Source organism: Pan paniscus, chromosome 10 (genome assembly GCF_029289425.2).
Source record: "Pan paniscus chromosome 10, NHGRI_mPanPan1-v2.0_pri, whole genome shotgun sequence".
Classification (NCBI taxonomy): Eukaryota; Metazoa; Chordata; class Mammalia; order Primates; family Hominidae; genus Pan; species Pan paniscus.
In genome coordinates, this window is record NC_073259.2 from 65,059,955 (window position 1) to 65,079,907 (window position 19,953).

Here is a 19,953-nt window from a genome sequence, read left to right on the forward strand (position 1 = left end):
ATTGTGCCACTGCACTCCAGCCTGGCAACAGAGCAAGACTCTGTCTCAAAAAAATAAAAATAACCAAAATATGGAATCAACCTAAGTGCCCATCAATGGATGAATGAATAAAGAAAATGTGGTATAATACATATACATGATGGAATATTATTCAGCCATTAAAAAATAATGAAATCTGCTGGGTACGGTGGCTCACGCCTGTATTCCCAACACTTTGGGAGGCCAAGGCAGGCAGATCACGAGGTCAAGAGTTCAAGACCAGTCTGGCCAACATGGTGAACCCTGTCTCTACTAAGAATACAAAAATTAGCCGGGCGTGGTGGCGTGTGCCTGTAATCCCAGCTATTTAGGAGGCCAAAGAAGGAGAATTGCTTGAACCTGGGTGGCAGAGGTTGCAGTGAGCCGAGATCGCACCACTGCACTCTAGCCTGGGCGACAGAGCAAGACTCCATCTTGAAAAATAATAATAATAAAATAAAATAATAATGAAATCTTAGTCAAGTGTGGTAAGCATGCCTCTAGAAGCTGAGGCAGGAGGATCTCTTGAGCCTAGGAGGTTAAGGCTGCAGTGAGCTGTGATTGCACCATTGCACCCCAACCTAGGCAACAGAGCAAGACCCCATCTCGGGAGAGAGGGAGGTAGGGAAGGAGGGAGGGAGGGAGGGAATGAATGAATTCTGTCATATGCAGCAACATGGATGGAACTGGAGGTCATTTTGTTAAGTAAGCCAGACACAGAAAGACAAATGTCACATGTTCTCATTCATATGTGGGAGCTAAAAAAAGTGGATATCATGAAGATAGAGAGTAGATGGGTGGCTAACAGAGGCTGGGAAGGGCAGGGGATGGCAGCATAGAGAGAGGTTGATTAATGGGTATAAATACACAAATAAAAAATAGTGTTCAATAGATGGGTAGGGTGACCATAGTTAGCAATAATCTATTATACACTTCAAAATGGTTAGAAGAGAATAATTTGAATGTTCCTAGCATAAACAAAAGATAAATATTTAAGGTGATGGATAACCCAGTTACCCTGATTTGATCTTTACACATTATATGAATGTATCAAATTATCACATGTACCCTGAAAATATGTACATCTATTATGTATCAGTTTTTAAAAATAACAAAACAGGCAAAGGATATGTATAGATTGTTTATGGAAAAGCATATCCAGATAGCCAGCAAGCTCATGCAAGGATGTTAAGTTTATTGGTAATTAGAGAAATACAAGTTAAAGTAATAGTGAGACATCATTTTCACCTGTTAGGCCTTCCAACATTTAAGAGTAGGTGATCTTGAAAACAGTGCTGAGTGAAAAACTAAACAAATCTATGACAAGTCCCATGTTTATAAATTAGAAATGCATGCATACAATAAACATGTTAAAAGGAAATATACAATGAAAGGATACACATTAAACATGAGAATGGTTTCCTAGAGGGGTGGGGAATGGGAGTGGGAAATGGAGATAACAAAGAAATGGAAAGAATAAATAAAATTAAAATTAAATATAAAATAAATAAATAGGGCTGGGTGCGGTGGCTCATGCCTGTAATCCCAAGTGAGGAGTTCGGACCATCCTGGCCAATATGGTGAAACCCCATCTCTATTAAAAATACAAAAATTAGCCAGGCATGGTGGCACACGCCTATAGTCCCAGCTACTTGGGAGGCTGAGGCAGAAGAATTGCTTGAACCTGGGAGGCAGAGGTTGCAGTGAGCTGAGATCATGCCACTGCACTCCAGCCTGGGTGACAGAGTGAGACTCTGTCTCAAAAAATAAATGAACTAGCCATGATATCTATTGCTGGAAGGATGTAGAGGGAAAGGAGCTTTCTGACACTACTAATAGAAATATGAAGTGTTTTCCAGACTTTCTGAAAAATAATCTGACAACATATCCTAGAAATAGTGGTAATGCTTGTCAGCATACAAGTCACTAAATAGATCATCCGTACTGTGAAATATGACGTGGCCATTAAGGGAGAATCAGTACTGTGTCGGATGCCTTGAAGGGATTTCATAAGATACTGAATGAAAGATGGTGTATAAAAGTAAGTGTACTGTGGTGCCGTTTTAGGAAACAATGACCCCTCCCCCACACAAGCCTTTAAATGTGTGTGTGTGTGTGTGTGTGTGTGTGTACAAGAACAGAGAAAAATAAGAAAGAATATATGCTACATTGGTGTAGAGAGCTAATGGAGGGGGAAGGACAAGAGAGGAAACTGTGTAGGAAACCAAAAGAGGAAAAAGAAAAAATTAAAATTGCACTAAAAAATTAATCACAGGTATATGATCACATTCACTCATGAATGTAAAATTTTGTATATGTGGGGATATTTGTAGACAGAAATTAATAAGATTTGTATTTGTTTCTTTAAAGTATGAGTTTTTCAGATGGTTGGAATTTCAGGACACAGATAAGATATGTTGGTCATAAGATTCTTGGTTGTTGCCTGATAACTCTACTTTCTGCCTATACAACCCTAGCACTGAGTTTGATATCTCTGTGATTTGTAATATTTGCTGAATCTTTGTGGTTATGGTTCTTTCTCTAGTGATTTCATTATCCACATAGTTTTCAAGAAAAATAGTAAAAACAAGTTTGCTGGATTAACAGATAAAACTTTTCAATTAGTGGGTCCCAATATAAAGCTTATTTAGGAGTATGTGTCTTAGAAATTAGACACTTAGGAAAAACATTCTTGTTGGTCATTTAAAATGCATTTTGATAAATGAGGTATGCACAGAAAAAAATTGTAGAGGAAGAGCATCTTGTCCGTAATTTAACACAGACTAGGTTTTTGAAGCTTACAGAGCTAAAGTTGTAAATATAGTATTAATATAAAATGTATATACTTTTTTTTGAGACAGGATCTTGCTCTGTTGCCCAGGCTGTGGCGTAGTGGCACAATCACAGCTCACTGCAGTCTAGACCTTCTGGGCCCAAGCGATCCTCCCACCTCAGCCTCCCAAGTAGCTGGGACTACAGGCCCACATCACCATGCTCAGCTAATTTTTGTATTTTTTTTCTTTTTTTGTAGAGACAGGGTTTCACTATGTTGTTCAGGCTGGTCTCGAACTCCTGAGCTCAAGCCATCCTCCTGCCTGGGCTTCCCAAAGTGTTGGGATTACAGGCGTGAGCCACCACACCCAGCCAAAATGTACACACTTTTATGAAAGGGCTAAGTGCTAACAAATAGCATTAAGACAAGTGTTAGGAATCAGTACAGGCCCAGTGTGATTTACTATATTGTATTTGTATTTCAGATGCCTTTGGTGCTTCATGAAGAATATTTCCAGATATCTCACAGACATTAAGCCTTTGCCTCCCAACATAAAAGACAGACTGATTAAAATAATGAGTATGCAGGGACGGATAACAGATTCAAATATAAGTGAGGTAAGAATATGAATAACTGTAAAGCAAGCATATTATATTTTCTGTTTAGATATGGTTTTAGATTTTTGGAACAATGGTATATGGTAAGACTGGTAATCATTTTTAATTTTTTTTTTATACAGGGTCATGCTCCGTTGCCCAGGCTGGAGTACAGTGGTGCAATCTCAGCTCACTGCAACCTCCGCTGCCTGGACTTAGGTGATCCCTCTTCAGCCTCCTGAGTAGTTGGGACTATAGGTGTACACCACCATGCCTGGCTAATTTTTGCATTTTTTGTAGAGACAGGGTTTCACCATGTTGCCAGGCTGGTCTCGAACTCCTGAGCTCAAGTGATCCATCCGCCTCAGCCTCTCAAAATGCTGGGATTACACGTGTGAGCCACCATGCCTGGCCCACATTTTAGAATATTATAAAGTATAAGGGTTTGTTTTTTTCCCTCCAGATAACCAAAATGTCCATATGTAATTATCAGAGGAACCTGCCCCCAATATTTCAATGTAGGTTCTTTCTATTTTTCCTAAGTGTCGGCTGGTCTGAGAAATAAAGAGAAAGAGTACAAAGAGAGGAATTTTACAGCTGGGCCACCGGGGGTGACATCACATATCGGTAGGACTGTGATGCCCACCTGAGCCACAAAACCAGCAAGTTTTTATTAAGGATTTCAAAAGGGGAGGAATGTACGAACAGGGAATAGGTCACATGCTTTAAAGGGCAAAAAGCAGAGCAAAGATCACATGCTTCTGAGGAAACAGGGCAAGGACAAAATCAGAACTCCTGATAAGGGAGTTCTGCAGTGCACGTATTGTCTTGATAAACATCTTAACAGAAAACGGTTCGAGAGCAGAGAACCAGTCTGACCTCAAATTTACCAGGGCTGGGGTTTCCCAATCCTAGTAAGCCTGAGGGTACTGCAGGAGACCAGGGCGTATCTCAGTCCTTATCTCAACCGCATAGGACAGACACTCCCATAGGACAGACACTCCCAGAGTGGCCATTTATAGACCTCCCCCCAGGAATGCAATTCTTTCCCTAGGGTCTTAATATTCCTTGCTAGGAAAAGAATTTAGCAATATCTCTCCTACTTGCACGTCTGTTTATAGGCTCTCTGCAAGAAGAAAAATATGGCTCTTTTTGCCTGACCCCGCAGGCAGTCAGACCTTATGGTCGTCTTCCCTTGTTCGCTAAAATTGCTGTTATTCTGTTCTTTTTCAAGGTGCACTGATTTCATATTGTTCAAACACATGTTTTACAATCAATTTGTACAGTTAATGCAATCATCACAGTGGTCCAGAGGTGACGTACATCCTCAGTTTATGAAGATAATAGGATTAAGAGATTAAAATAAAGACAGGCATAAGAAATTATGAAAGCATTATTTGGGAAGTGATAAATGTCCATGAAATCTTCACAATTTATGTTCCTCTGCCATGGCTCCAGCTGGTCCCTCCATTTGGGGTCCCTGACTTCCCGCAACATGTAATAGTTCCTAAAACATCTTCTACCATTGTCTCAGTTACTTCTCTTGTGTCAACCAGAGTCGTGGAGACTGAAAATCCAAGCAAAAAGGTTTATTGGTGGTTTTAGAATTGAATTCAAGGAACACAGATTCCAGAGGCATCTGAAATCATGTCCTAACTATTTAATTCATATGTCCTAAGAGATATATGAGGTCTTTTAAAGAGAAAGGTGGGAGAGGGTTATCAAATAATTCATTAGTTAGAATAAGGGTTTCTAGGCAGAAGTCCTTGATTCAGGGGTTTGGAAAAAGTTCAGTCATCAGCATAGCATAGTCTTTTCAGAAGTGGCAGCAATTTCATCTGCAGCATCAGCAAGTACGTTCTACAGTCAAGCAGTTGCAGAATGACATTCAGGAACAAAATGGTGTTGTTCTGGTCAGCTCCCATTAGCCTTCCATACACACTTGTCTTCATGGTACCTGTACCCTTGACCTCCGTGTTTTCAAAAAGTTTAAAACTTTTTGATCAAGACTCACAATAAGAAATATACGTTACATTGTGACTGTAGTACACAAACCACACTTAGGTGTAACAGTATAATGTATAGTACATTTTGGTCTTTTCTATTTAATTTTATTCTATTTAGTCTTATTTTACTGAAAAAATATTGATCACAGTCTGCTAAACTGATTTTGTAATCCATTCATGGATAATGACCAGTAGTTAAAAAATCACTCTTCTCATCTATACTGTTCTTTTTTCAACTGCTGTATTTTTCATATTTAATATTTCCAATTCACCTTTTTATGGTTTCTTGTTTTATCTTATTAATCTTTTCTTATTTCTTTTAGCATATTATTATGCTTATTAATATATTTGGCCTCTCTGTTCTAATTCCTCTGCTCCTGATGGAATCAGTAATCTTTGTTTTTCTTTTGAAATAGTGGTGCTCTCTAGATGTCTTGTTTTGGCCTGTGAACATATCTCTGTATACTCTCTGGTAGTGGTAAGAGTAAAGGAGGCCAGACCCAAGTCTGTTTCAGCCCTACTAAGCTGACATAGGGGGTGGAGGCCTGGAGAGGGGCTGGAGTGATGAGCTCCAAGGCAGAGAGCCCCAAGCACTAGAAAAAGATAGTTAATCACTCTTTGTTCTGCTAAACAGCCCGTGAGATTAGGGCTTAACCTTCAGCCTCTGATTTTAAAGGTTATTAAATAGCAGAGTAGATAATTTCCTTCTATACTACTCCTGTGTTATCTTTTGTATTTTTGCTATTTGTGTTTCAAAAAGTGAAAATGCTAGTTAGTAGTTTCTACACTACTTACATTTAAATATTGTCTTTGGGTTTGCAGCCACCACCACTCTGCAGCCATCACCATCTAGTCTGCAGAGACTAGAACTGCCAATTGCTGTTGGGGGTGAGCGGCATCTATCCAGGCTGGTGGGATGGTGGTAAAAGAATTTACCAAGACAGTTGTAGGTAAAGAAAGGCAGATTTTTTTTTTGAGACGGAGTCTTGCTCTTTCACCCAGGCTGGAGCGCAGTGGCATGATCTTGGCTCACTGCAACCTCTGCCTCCCAGGTTCACGCCATTCCCCTGCCTCAGCCTCCTGAGTAGCTGGGACTACAGGCGCCCGCCACCACACCCAGCTAATTTTTTGTATTTTTAGTAGAGACGGGGTTTCATCATGTTAGCCAGGATGGTCTCGATCTCCTGACCTTGTGATCTGCCCGCCTCAGCCTCCCAAAGTGCTGGGATTACAGGCGTGAGCCACCGCGCCCGGCCAAGAAAGGCAGATTTATTAGAGAAAATATGAAAATACATTGCAAGGGAGCAACGGGCAGAACCAGCAAGAGAGGACCCAACTGCCAGGAGACAAAGGCTTGCTGGGGATTTTATAGAATGGAACTTGGGCTGATTGACAGCACCAAGGTAGGAGGGAACTAACTTGCATCCTTCTGTCAGCCGAGGTGTTTGATGATAGATCAAAGTGTTTGGTGATAAGCAGGAGGTTTATGAGTTTTGTATGTTGTCTGCACAGGAGGGCTATATGTTCTGGGCCATAAAGAAAGGCAGACCTATAGCTTATCTGCTTCTTCTTTTTGTTTATATGTTCTGGACCATGAAGAAAGGCAGACCTGTAGCTTATTTGCTTTCCCCTTGTCCTGCCAGCCTGACTCCTTTTCCCTAATTAGGACTCCACAATTGCTCTGACTTCACTTCACCTTCTGCCTAAAGCCTGTAATCAAAAGGAAGCAAGGTCTGATGATAGCACTCCAGCATATGTTTTTCTGTGGTTTTTGCTTTTTTTTTTTTTTTTTTGAGACAGGGTCTCACTCTGTCACCCAGGGTAGAGTGCATAATCATGGCTCACTGCAGCCTCAACCTCCTGGGCTCAGGTGATCCTCCCACCTCAGCCTCCTGAGTAGCTAGGACTACAGGCACCCACTACCACATCCAGCTAATTTTTGTATTTTTTTTAGAGACAGGGTTTCACCATGTTGCCCAGGCTGGTCCTGAACCTCTGGGCTCAAGCAATCTGCCCACCTTGGCCTCCCAAAGATCTAGGATTATAAGTGTGAGCCACAGTGCCCAGCCTACATGCTAGAGCATGTGACTAACCCTGTGACTTTACATTGGAATTGCACTTTAACCTGTCTTTAATGTTTCTTCTGCATTAACCTGATATATCTTTATTATAATGCTTTATTTTCTTCATGTTAGCTTGCATTTGAACATAGATATCTTAGTGGTGTAGTTTGCTTGGCTCTGTGGTAGTAGAATAATATCTCCAGGTTCTTATTGTTGATGGTTCTGTTGAAGTATGTAATGTTATATGTGACTCATAGATGAACCATAATGACACTGTAGAAAAATGGTGGTTTTCTTCACTTTTCCACCATCCACATTTCTTTCTATCCCTTTAGCTTATCCTTCAGTGACTTAGGTTTTTGTTTGATGGCAATCCTTACCATTTTTTAAGCCTAATTTTAGCTGAATTTAAAAGGAGGGGTGAAGAGGGTGAATGAGATAGAAAAACAAGACATGATTTTTCTGGGTACTCTCCCTCTAGTCTCCATCCTTAACAAGAGTCTTGCTTATGACATTATTCAAAAAGCCAGATACAACATCCGTTACAAAGTGACACACATCTTTGGATGGCTGTTTTTGAAGTATTTCATAAATCTTTTTATACTCTCTGGATGGAGAAGGCCTTTTTAAACATGATACTAAAGTTGGAAACCAAGAAAAAAAGATGGATGGATTTGATTACATAAAAATACAGACTTCCTTATGGCAAGAAGAAAAAAAAAAGAAACAAAGTCAAAAACTTGGAAAAATATTTACAGTATGTATGAAAATCTAGGGGCTTTTTTATCTTGACAATATAAAGAATCCCTCCAAGCCAATAAGAAAAAACAAAACAACCAAATAAAAAACCAGAAGAATCAGGAAATACTCAGAGGAAAAAATACAAATCTCCAATAACATATCAAAGGATATTTAACCTTACTAGTCATCAAAGTGACAGTTTGCCTTTCAGTTTGGCAGAGACTTTTAAAAAATCCCAAAACCCAATGTTAGCAATAGTGTGGAGAAACTGTCACTTTTATCTCCTGCTAGTGAGAGTGTAAATTGATTTAAAAAAACCTTTTAGACGGACAGTTTGGCATTATTAAAAATTCTAAAGATTTGCTTATTATTAATTCAACAATTTACTTCCTGTAGAAATCTCAGGAAGATAATAGAAAAGTACACACATATATTCATTATAATATCATTTATGATAATAAGCATAGTTATGTATAGCATATGTTATAAGCAAGACACCTTTATTTCTCACAACATATCCCGTTTTAGTAATAAGGCTAGTAAAGCACAGAGAGAAAACTGAGCTTGATGGCAATCATAGGGTTCCAGGTTGGGCAGTCTGCTTGCAAAGCACATGTTCTTAATCACGGCATAATATTGCCTACCTAAAGCAACCTAAATGTTCAACTCAAGTGTTTGCCAGTGTAGGATGCATTTAATAAGTTATGATACTTGCAGAAAATGGAATAATATACAACCACAATCTATTGATTTTATAAAAAGTGCTCATCTTATATGTGATCTGATCCTGTTGTTCTTCAAAGCGTTTTTTAAACTCAAAAAACATCAAAATGAATATATACAGCCATAAAATCATGTCCTTTACAGCAACATGGATGCAGCTGGAGGCCATTATCCTAATGAATAAATGCAGACACAGAAAACCAAATACTGCATGTTCTCACTTATAAGTGGGAGCCAATCGCTGGGTGCACACAGACATAAAGATGGGAAAAATACACACTGGGGACTTCAAAAGGGAGGAAGGAGGAAGGGAAGCAAGGGTTGAAAAACTACCTGTCAAGTACTGTGTTCACTCTTCGGGTGATGGGTTCAATTGAAGCCTGAACTTCAGCATCATGCAGTATATCCCTGTAACTAACCTGCACATGTACCCCCTGAATCTAACATTTTTAAAAAGCTAATATAATTTTATCTCTGGGTATTGGTATTATGGGTAATTTTAGTTATAGAGGTTAAAAGTTTAGGCTTTGGAATTAAAAGGACCTGGGTTCCAATCCCAGCTCCGCTCCTTTTGGCTGTGTTCTTTATGTTGGCTACTTAAGCTCTCAGGGTCTTAATTCTCGATTTGTAAAATGGCAATGACCAATCCCTTGGGGGCGGGCAGGGGGGTGGTGGGCAGTGTAAAGAGAGAGAGAGAGAATATTAAATAACATAATGTAGGCCAGGCACAGTGGCTCACGCCTGTAATCCCAGCACTTTGGGAGGCCAAGGCGGGCAGATCACCTGAAGCCGGGAGTTTGAGACCAGCCTGACCAACATGGAGAAACCACATCTCTACTAAAAAATACAAAATTAGCCAGGCATGGTGGTGCATGCCTGTAATCCCAGCTACTGGGAGGCTGAGGCAGGAGAATCGCTTGAACCCGGGAGGCGGAGGTTGCAGTGAGCCGAGATCACGACATTGCACTCCAGCCTGGGCAACAAGAGTGAAATTCCATCTCAAAAATAAAATAAAATAAAAAATAATATAATGTATATGACACTTAGTACCCTTCCTGGTAAGCATCTAATAAATAGAAATCATTATTCTTATAACTTATTATAATTTTTCTAAATTGAGCGTTTTACAATAATAATACCTTATTTTATTTTCAGAAAGGTAAAGCCATTTCTATTTTGGAAAAAAAATAAAGAACAGAAAAATACTCACAGGAAAGAGCTCAGAATGCTTAGGAATTAATCTATTATTTGTCAACCTCAAGAAAACACCCAATAATACTGGGGTATTTTATTAGCTCCCAAAAATAATGATATAGAAGGTAAATGTTCTAGATAAGCAGTACTAGTGCTCTGTAAGCACTTGGTACACAAGTGATTAAAGACTCATACTTCCTAAGCACAGAGGCCCATAGGGAGAGTCTCTAATGCCAGCAGCTACCAGAAGATTATTACTCACTGCCACATTGGTTAAGCTTCTCAGGTCTATGGATCCTTCCCCTGAATTAGCCATCTCAACAGTGCTTTGTGTCCCAAGAAGGACTTTGCCAGCACTGAAAGCTGCACCTCCTGCTGGAAGTAGAAGTGGTTTTCTCCTGCTTTGTGTGTCTGTCTGCACATGGATATGCTTCTGTATTCTTTGCTGTATTTTACATCAGCCACTTGTCTGTTACGACCACCAAAACACTGAATATGGAATAAATATTTGTATTTATAGAAAGAAATAATTTTTTCAAAATCACTTATTTGTTATAGATTTTACATCCTGAAGTCCAAACTCTAGATCTACGGAGCTGCGATATATCAGATGCTGCTCTCCTGCACCTGTCTAACTGTAGAAAACTGAAGAAATTAAATTTAAATGCTTCAAAAGGGAACCGAGTTTCTGTAACTTCAGAAGGTATGTTTATTAACACTGAGTACATTGGTAGATTACTATTCACTATCTGGTAAAATTGTGGAGTAAGGGAGAAAATACGTCAAAAGAGAGTATGAAGAAGTCAGAGAAATATGAATTATATTTATCAGTAAAAACATTCAGACTAAGAAAATAATCCAAGTTAGAATTCTTGCTTATAATCAGTGCTCAAAGTTAAGAAAGACACTGGGTAAGTCACTACCTTGTATTTTAAACATATGTAAAATAAACATGGGCCAGGTTAGGTGGCTTATGCCAGTCATTCCAGCACTTTTTTAGCTGGGAGGCCGGCAGACTGCTTGAGCCAAGGAGTTCGATGCCAGCCTGGCCAGCATGATGAACCGCCCCCGACCCCTACTTCATCTCTACAAAAAATACAAAAGTTAGCCAGGCATGGTGGTGCACCCTGTAGTCCCAGCTACTTAGGAGGTGGAGGCAGGAGAATCCCTTGAGCCTGGGAGGTAGCAGTTGCAATGAGCTGAGATTGCAGCACTACTCCAGCCTGGGTGACATAGGGAGACTCTATCACAAAGAAATAAAAAATAGGGCCAGGTGCGGTGGCTCATGCCTGTAATCCCAGCACTCTGGGAGGCCGAGGCAGGTGGATCACCTGAGGTCAGGAGTTCGAGACCAGCCTGACCAACATGGAGAAACCCTGTCTCTACTAAAAATACAAAATTAGCCAGGCGTGGTGGTGCATGCCTGTAATCCCAGCTACTTGGGAGGCTGAGGTAGGAGAATCGCTTGAACCTAGGAGGTGGAGGTTGCATTGAGCTGAGATTGTGCCATTGCACTCCAGCCTGGGCAATGAGAGCAAAATTCTCTCAAAAATAAACAACAACAACAACAAAAAATTGGCCAGGCGTGTTGGCTCACGCCTGTAATCCCAGCACTTTGGGAGGCCTAGGCGGGTGGATCACGAGGTCAGGAGATCGAGACCATCCTGGCTAACATGGTGAAACCCCGTCTCTACTAAAACTACAAAAAATTAGCCGGGCATGGTGACACGTGCCTGTAGTCCCAGCTACTCGGGAGGCTGAGGTAGGAGAATCGCTTGAACTGGGGAGGTGGAGGTTGCAGTGAGCCGAGATTGCGCCACTGCACTCCAGCCTGAGCAACAGAGCAAGACTCCGTCTCAAAAAAATAAATAAAATTAAAATTAAAACTAAAAAAAAAACAAAACATGGATACATATGTCTGTATTTTAAATATTTTGCCTGGTATAGTGGAACAAGAAATGACCAGTTCATATTTTGTTAAGGCTTTTTTGATGCCATATTACAAAAGAATTAATCATCAGATTAAATTTACTAGGTACTCTCCTATCAGTTTGTGTAATGCATAGCTTTTTATAGCTAGACAAACTGCATTGTTCAGTGTCACTATTACATGAGTTAGTGAATCTTTACCTTTTTTCCTCTCTATAGACCTTTTTTTCAATATTTGGTTTGCATTAATACTTATTTTTATTTATTTATTTAAGACAGTGTCTTGATCTGTCACCCAAGCTGGAATGCAGTGGCACAATCTTGGCTCACTGTAGCCTCAGCCTCCCAGGCTCAAGCGATCCTCCCACCTCAGCCTCCCAAGTAGCTGGGACCGCAGATGTGCACCACCACCCACTGTGAATTTTTTATTTTTAGTAGAGACGAGGTCTCACTAGGTTGCCCAGGCTTTTTTTTTTTTTTTTTTTTAATATAAGAAAGAGGGACTTTTTTGGCCTCTTAGAATTCTGGAAAACTGTGTGGGTAGTTGAGTATATTTTGCAGTCATCTTGGTTAGCGAGTTAGGATATTCAAAATATTGCAAACATGCATAAGTTTTAATATGTTTACATAAATAATAACTCACAAAAAAGAACTTCTCCAATAAAACCACATTTCTCTACACTCACACCACACTTCTGACAGCAAATGTGTGGGGTTTTTTCACACCAAACAATTCTCCAACTCTCTGGACACCAGCTGGGTGCGCTACAATTTAATTCAATTCTGACACTATCTACCTGGAGTTAGCATCAGATCCCACAAGTTAAGGGCTCAGTCCCACAAGACTATCCCCACTTCAGATGCCAATTGCAAGGCCAGGCCTCTGGTACATATGACTGACCAACTATAAATGGAGGGTTTCCATAACCTCCTCCTCCATTCAATAATTTGTCAGAAAGGCTCACAGAACTCAGGGAATCACTTTTGTTACATTTACCAGTTTATTCTAAGAGATTATAAAGGATACAGATGAACACCAAGATGAAGAGTACATAGGGTGAGGTCTGGAAGCGCAGGAGCCCCTGTCCCCATGGAGTTGGGATACACTGCCCTCCCAGCATGTGGATGCATTCACCAACCCAGAAGCTCATCAAGTCTCCTTGTTCAAGAGGTTTTTTTGTTTGTTTTTTCTTCTTCCTTTTTCTTTTCTTTTCTTTCTTTCTTTTTTTTTTTTTTTTTTTTTGAGACAGCGTCTCACCATATTGCCCAGGCTTGAGTGTAGTGGTGCCATCTCGGCTCACTGCATCCTCCACCTCTGGGTTCAAGTGATTCTGATTCTCCTGCCTCAGCCTCCGGAGTAGCTGGGATTACAGGCATGTAACACTATGCCCAGCTAATTTTTGTATTTTTAGTAGAGACAGGGTTTCACCATGTTGGCCAGGCTGCTCTCAAACTCCTGAGCTCAAGTAATCTGCCCGCCTCGGCCTCCCAAAGTGCTGAGATTACAGGTGTGAACCACCACACCCAGCCCAAGAGTTTTTATAGAGCTTAATCCCCATCCCCTATTCCCTGCCGTCCCTGACCCCCACCTCGCCAAAGGTCTGTGGACTGAGCTGAATGTTCTAACCCTCTACTCACTTGATTTTTCTGGAGACAGGCCCCAACCTTAGGCTATCTAGGGGTCACATGCTGTCACCTCATTAGCTTAAACTCAGGTATGATCAAAAGGGGCTTATTATGACTAACAAAAGGCAGCCCGGTCACTCAGGAAATTATAAGGCTTTTCGGAGCTCTGTGTCAGGGACTGGGAACAAAGATCAAATACAGTTCTTATTGTATCACAACTTCCATGCTGGATACTGATAAATAAAATAACTGGTCTTAGGAAAAAAAAAAAGTTCTTTCTTAAGATATGGAAAACAGTAAAAATGACCTACCCATGAATTTACCATCTTCCCTTCTGTGTATTTTGCCCATAAAGGTATCTTTTAACAGTGCTACCATGTTTGTTTATGACCAAAGGGCCCAGGATCCCCGAAGTACTCTTTTATTTATGTGCACCCATCTCCAATGGGCACTTATATCAGCTTAACTGGATTTAAAGACTTCTCTTTTTTGACCCTCAGGAAAATGTAAGATTGGTCCAGGCTAACAGAAGGAGCATGGTGGTAGAAAAGAAATTCACTTTTGAGAACAGAGTCAAAGTGGAGCGAGAGAGAACACATAGGCATAGCTATAAATTTCTAACCGCAAGCATGAAGATCATGACTGAAACCACTTGGGCAGTTTAACTTTTGGTTTCCCTCCAAAGTCCACTAGAAAAGTAATTTGATTACTTGAAAATTTTTGTTTTAACCGAAAGGAGAATCGCCTACTATTTCACTATCTAATTGGGTTCTGAATGACTTTTGCCTACTTCCTAAAAGGAATTCAACCTGTGGACAATAAAGCCTTGCCATTAATTGCAGATACTACAGACTGTGTAGAGAATTCCTGAAACATTCCAAAAGAGTTCTGAATAATGACAGCATCACTGGAAAATCAGTATTTCCTCACAGGTGGACTACTTTGAAAAGGGCTAACACTGAACTGGTGATTGCTAAAATGAAAATCAGTCACATTTCTCATGTATACATATACACACATATAGCTCATTGATATATAATTATATTTTCCCCCAGGAATAAAAGCTGTGGCTTCATCTTGTTCATACCTACACGAAGCTTCTTTGAAAAGATGCTGCAATCTCACTGACGAAGGAGTCGTTGCTCTTGCACTCAATTGCCAGCTGCTAAAGATCATCGATTTAGGTGGCTGCTTAAGTATTACTGATGTGTCCTTACATGCATTAGGAAAAAACTGCCCATTTTTGCAGTGTGTTGACTTTTCAGCTACTCAGGTAAATGACATATAGGCTTCAAACATATAGACTATGTGTTTACCAAATGTATTTTCATGACTAATGAGAACATATCATAAGGAGTTCATTTTGTTTTTGTTGAAACTATTGACCACTTCATGCTTTTTGTGGTTAAGTAATTGCGATATATGTTGGCATATTCCTCTCAATTAAGTAGCAAGGGTGAAAGGTATATATGGCTAAAACACATGTTTGATGAATGGGAGGCATTAAGACTATATCTAAATAATGAATACATTTTGGAAAATTCTACTTCCGTTGTCTGGATTCATGGACTGTGTTTCTTTTTCCCTTTGCTTAGGTATCTGACAGTGGTGTGATTGCACTTGTTAGTGGACCTTGTGCGAAGAAATTAGAGGTAATTTTAAAATAATTATAAAGATGGTGGTGATTAAATTTTTATATTCTTAGAAATTATGTTTAAAACCTAGCAGATAACCAATGCTTTATCAATTACGTATTTTAGGGACTTTGTTGGTGGGTGTTCTATCTCTTTATTGCCAGAGTAAATAAAAATTGTTAGGATATAAAATAAAGGTGCTTTAAAATAAAAACTCATTTTACTTCCAATAAAAGGCCTTATTTCCCAGAAGTTTTAGCTTCTAACAGATTTAAGAATCATCTTATTATGGATGAAGATTATGAATGTTTATCAGTGTAAAGTGATATTATTTATAATAGGATTTCAGGTCTTAATGATATTTCTACCAGGAGTATTAATTCTCTTGACATCCTGTCATCCTATTTTTCTTGATAGCCACATTGTACAATCATTTAAAAAAAATTTTTTTTTTTTTTGAGACGGAGTCTCGCACTGTTGCCCAGGCTGGAGTGCAGTGGCATAATCTCGGCTCACTGGAACCTCCACCTCCCAGGTTCAAGCACTTCTCATGCCTCAGCCTCCCAAGCAGCTGGGATTACAGATGTGTGCCACCGGCTAATTTTTGTATTTTTAGTAGAGACGGGGTTTCACCATGTTGGCCAGGCTGGTCTCGAACTCCCGACCTCAGGTGATCCGACCGCCTCGGCCTCTCATAGTACTGGGATTACAGGAGTGAGCCACTGCACCCGGCCTAAAAAAGATCTTAAATTTGTGTTCATCCTTTGAATTGAATCACTAATGCACTTGTAACCTATTTCTAAATATATTAAGAAGCCTTTTATCCCAGGATTTTGGTTTCTGTCTTCCCCAGTTGACAAGTGGTTTAATATAACTATGTAAGCTACATCAAATCCTTTTTGGAAGTAGGCAGGCTGTAAATTAATTATAAAAATGTTAGTAAAAATAACTATTTTAATAGGGCACAGTGGTGCATTCCTGTAGTCCCAGCTACTCAGGGAGGCTGAGGCAGGAGGATCCCTTGAACCCAAGAGTTGGAGTCCAGCCTGGCAACATAGTGAGACCTTATATCTTAAATAAATAAATAAATAAATACTTTTTTATTTTAATTTTAATTAATTAATTAATTTATTTATTTTGAGACGGAGTCTTGCTCTGTCGCCCAGGCTGGAGTGCAGTGGTGTGATCTCAGCTCACTGCAACTTCCATGTCCCAAGTTCAAGAGATTCTCCAGCCTCAGTCTCCTGAGTAGCTGGGACTGCAGGCATGTGCCACCACATCCAGCTAATTTTTATATTAGAGACAGGGTTTTGCCATGTTGGCTAGGCTGGTCTCAGACTTCTGACCTCAGGTGATCCGCCCCCCTCGACCTCCCAAAGTGCTGGGATTGCAGGTGTGAGCCACCGTGCCCTGCCATAAATACATTTTTTAAAAAGCCAACTATTGTAATGGAATGACAGTGCCACGTTTTTGCCAAAATATTTATCCTTGAGTTATTGCCCAAAGAGATTCTTTTTTGTGATTTTATATATCTGGGTCTTGGTAGCATATATATATTTTAAATATTTTATTAAGAAATTACCATATTAGGTTGGGCATGGTGGCTCACGCCTATAATCCCAGCACTTTGGGAGGCCGAGACAGGTGGATCACCTGAGGCCAGGAGTTCAAGACCAGCCTGGCCAACATGGAGAAATCCCATCTCTACTAAAAATACAAAAAATTAGCTGGGCATGGTGGCAGGTACCTGTAATCCCAGCTACTTGGGAGCCTGAGGTAGGAGAATCACTTGAACCTGGGAGGTGGGAGGTTGCAGTGAGCTGAGATTGCGCTATTGCATTCCAGCCTGGGCAACAAGAGCGAAACTCCATCTCAAAAAAAAAAAAAAAAAAAGAAAGAAAGAAAGAAAGAAATTACTATATTTATTATTATACCAAGTTTTGAATTCCAAATTGCATCCTAAATGCAGGAGCAGTAATTTTTGGTATTTTAAGTGCAAACATTTGTCGAGCACTTACTGTTATGCCAGGCTGTATACTAACTGCCTTATATTCACTAGGTTATGTAATGCTTACAACATTATCTTGTAATTACTATAATTTTAAATAAAGTTCTCAGTTAAATTAGTTTATCACCTTCAAATAAAACCACCAAGAAATTAGTTGTTATGCATGATAGTAAATATACTGACCTATTTACCTCAACATTATAAAATTAAGAGCACCAACCTAAGTAGAATGAGAAAAAAATGCAATAACCAGTGTGTTGGTGATTATAGTGCCATATCATTATATTTTTTATTTTTTCAGTTTTCCAAAGATTATTCCAAAGTGCCAAAACATTTTAATGGAAATGTCTCTAAAATTTATTAGAACTTAATGCCTTACTTAAACAAAGTAGGGTGAATACACTTTTTTAAAAAATTGTTTTGTTTTGTTTTGTTTTGTAGAGACAGGGTCTTTTTATGTTGCCCAGGCTGGTCTCAAACTCCTGGCCTCAGTGATCCTCCTGTCTTGACCTCCTAAAGTGCTAGAACTATAGGTGTGAGCCACATGCTTGGCCTGAGCGAATATACTTTAACCTTTGGTTTATAGCATCCTCTGACTCAAACTGAAGGACAAACTTAAATTTTGTTTTTTGAGACAGGGTCTTGTTCTGTCACCCAGGGTGGAGTACAGTGGCACGATCATGGCTTACAGCAGCCTTGACTGCCCTGGCTCAAGCAATCCTCCCACCTCAGCTTCCTAAATGGCTGGGGCTACAGGTATGTGCCCCCACTCCTGGCTACTTTTTTATTTTTTGTAGAGATGGGTCTTGCCATGTTGCCCAGGATGATCTTGAACTCCTGGACTCAAGCAGTTCTCCTGCCTTGGCTTCCCAAAGTGCTGGAATTACAGGTATAAGCCACCATGTCTGGCCTTAATTTTTTTTTTTTTTTTTTTTTTTGAGACAGAGTTTCGCTCTTGTGGCCCAGGCTGGAGTGCAATAGTGTGATCTCAGCTCACTGCAACCTCCATCTCCCGGGTACAAGCAATTCTTCTGCCTCAGCCTCCCAAGTAGCTGGGATTATAGGCAGCTGCCACCATGCCCAGCTAATTTTTGTATTTTTAGTAGAGCCAGGGTTTCACCATGTTGGCCAGGCTGGTCTCAAACACCTGATTTCAGGTGATCCACCCTCCTTGGCCCCCCAAAGTGCTGGGATTACAGGTGTGAGCCACCGCACCCAGCCCTAATTTTTTTTTTTTTTTACTAACTACTCTTATAGGTAATGCAGAGGCCTACCTTTCATCACATTTTAATCTGTTGCTTTTAATTTGTTCCATTCTGGGAAATTAAATTATTAATGTTGCTAAATTATTTATAATTTGGAAATCAATTTGATTAAAGGTCTAAGGACCTTTCCTAAAGATTGACAAGAGGCTGAATGTGGTGGCTCACTTCTGTAATTTCAGCACTTTGGGAGGCCAAAGCAAGTGGATCCCTTGAGCTCAGGATTTCAAGAACATCCTGGGCAACACAGTGAAACCTTGTCTCTATGAAAAATACAGGCTGGGTGCGGTGGCTCACACCTGTAATCCCAGCACTTTGGGAGACTGAGGTGGGCAGATCACCTGAGTTTGGGAGTTTGAGACCAGCCTGACCAACATGGAGAAACCCCGTCTCTACTGAAAATACAAAATTAGCTGGGTGTGGTGGCGCATGCCTGTAATCCCAACTACTTAGGAGGCTGAGGCAGGAGAATTGCTTGAACCCAAGAGGCAGAGGTTGTGGTGAGCTGAGATCGCACCATTGCACTCCACCCTGGGCAACAAGAGCAAAACTCCATCTAAAAAAAAAAAAGAAAAAAGAAAAATACAAACATTGGCTGGACATGGTGGCTTACGCCTGTAATCCCAGCACTTTGGGAGGCCGAGGCAGGTGGATCACGTGAAGTTGGGAGTTCAGAGACGAGCCTGACCAACATGGAGAAACCTTGTCTCTACTAAAAATACAAAATTAGCTGGGCATGGTGGTGCATGCCTGTAATCCCAGCTACTCAGGAGGCTGAGGCTTGAACCTGGGAGGTGGAGGATGCAGTGAGCTAAGATCACGCAATTGCACTCCAGCCTGGGCAACAAGAGCGAAACTCCATCTCAAAAAAAAAATTAACCAGAAGTGGTGGTGCATGCCTGTACTCCCAGCTGCTCAGGAGTCTGGAGTGGGGAGATCAATTGATCTCCTTCAACTTGGGAGGTTGAAGCTACGGTGAACTGTGTTTGCACTACTGCACTCCAGCTTGGGGAACAGAGTGAGACCGTGTCTCAAAAAAATTATAAAATTAAAGAAAAAAAAGATCAACAAGCACTTAGTACAAACTTATGTTACAGCATTTAGCAAATATCATGATCATTTCTGAAATCTCTGTTGATCATTGTGTTCATCATTTTGTTCATTTTATCCTCAGCTTTTAATACAATTCCAGATATGTGGTAGTACCTCAATAAATGTTATCACATTCTTAGCCTTATATTACAGTCATTTCATAAGTTTCTTTAATCCTTATAATTAAAATTTAATTTGCTGTATAAAATTTCATTTATTAATAAATATTTATTAAGCATTTACTGTTCTAGATCCTGGCATATCAGAGAACAGACTGTCTGTATAATG

The 19,953-nt window shown here is 40.1% G+C and overlaps 1 protein-coding gene across 4 annotated transcripts in view; it reads left to right on the top strand.

The window, feature by feature from the left end:
* Positions 1–19,953, top strand: part of AMN1 (antagonist of mitotic exit network 1 homolog) — a 59,601-nt gene that overhangs the window by 17,959 nt on the left and 21,689 nt on the right. For 3 of the 4 annotated variants that reach the window (XM_003813733.7, XM_008966313.5, XM_034936071.3), the window contains 4 exons: positions 3,276–3,408; positions 10,673–10,817; positions 14,725–14,942; positions 15,265–15,321. In XM_003813733.7, coding sequence (XP_003813781.1) covers positions 3,276–3,408; positions 10,673–10,817; positions 14,725–14,942; positions 15,265–15,321 — 553 coding nt within the window. The remainder of the gene's footprint in view (positions 1–3,275; positions 3,409–10,672; positions 10,818–14,724; positions 14,943–15,264; positions 15,322–19,953) is intronic. The other variant, XM_063593098.1, reaches the window with a different exon arrangement.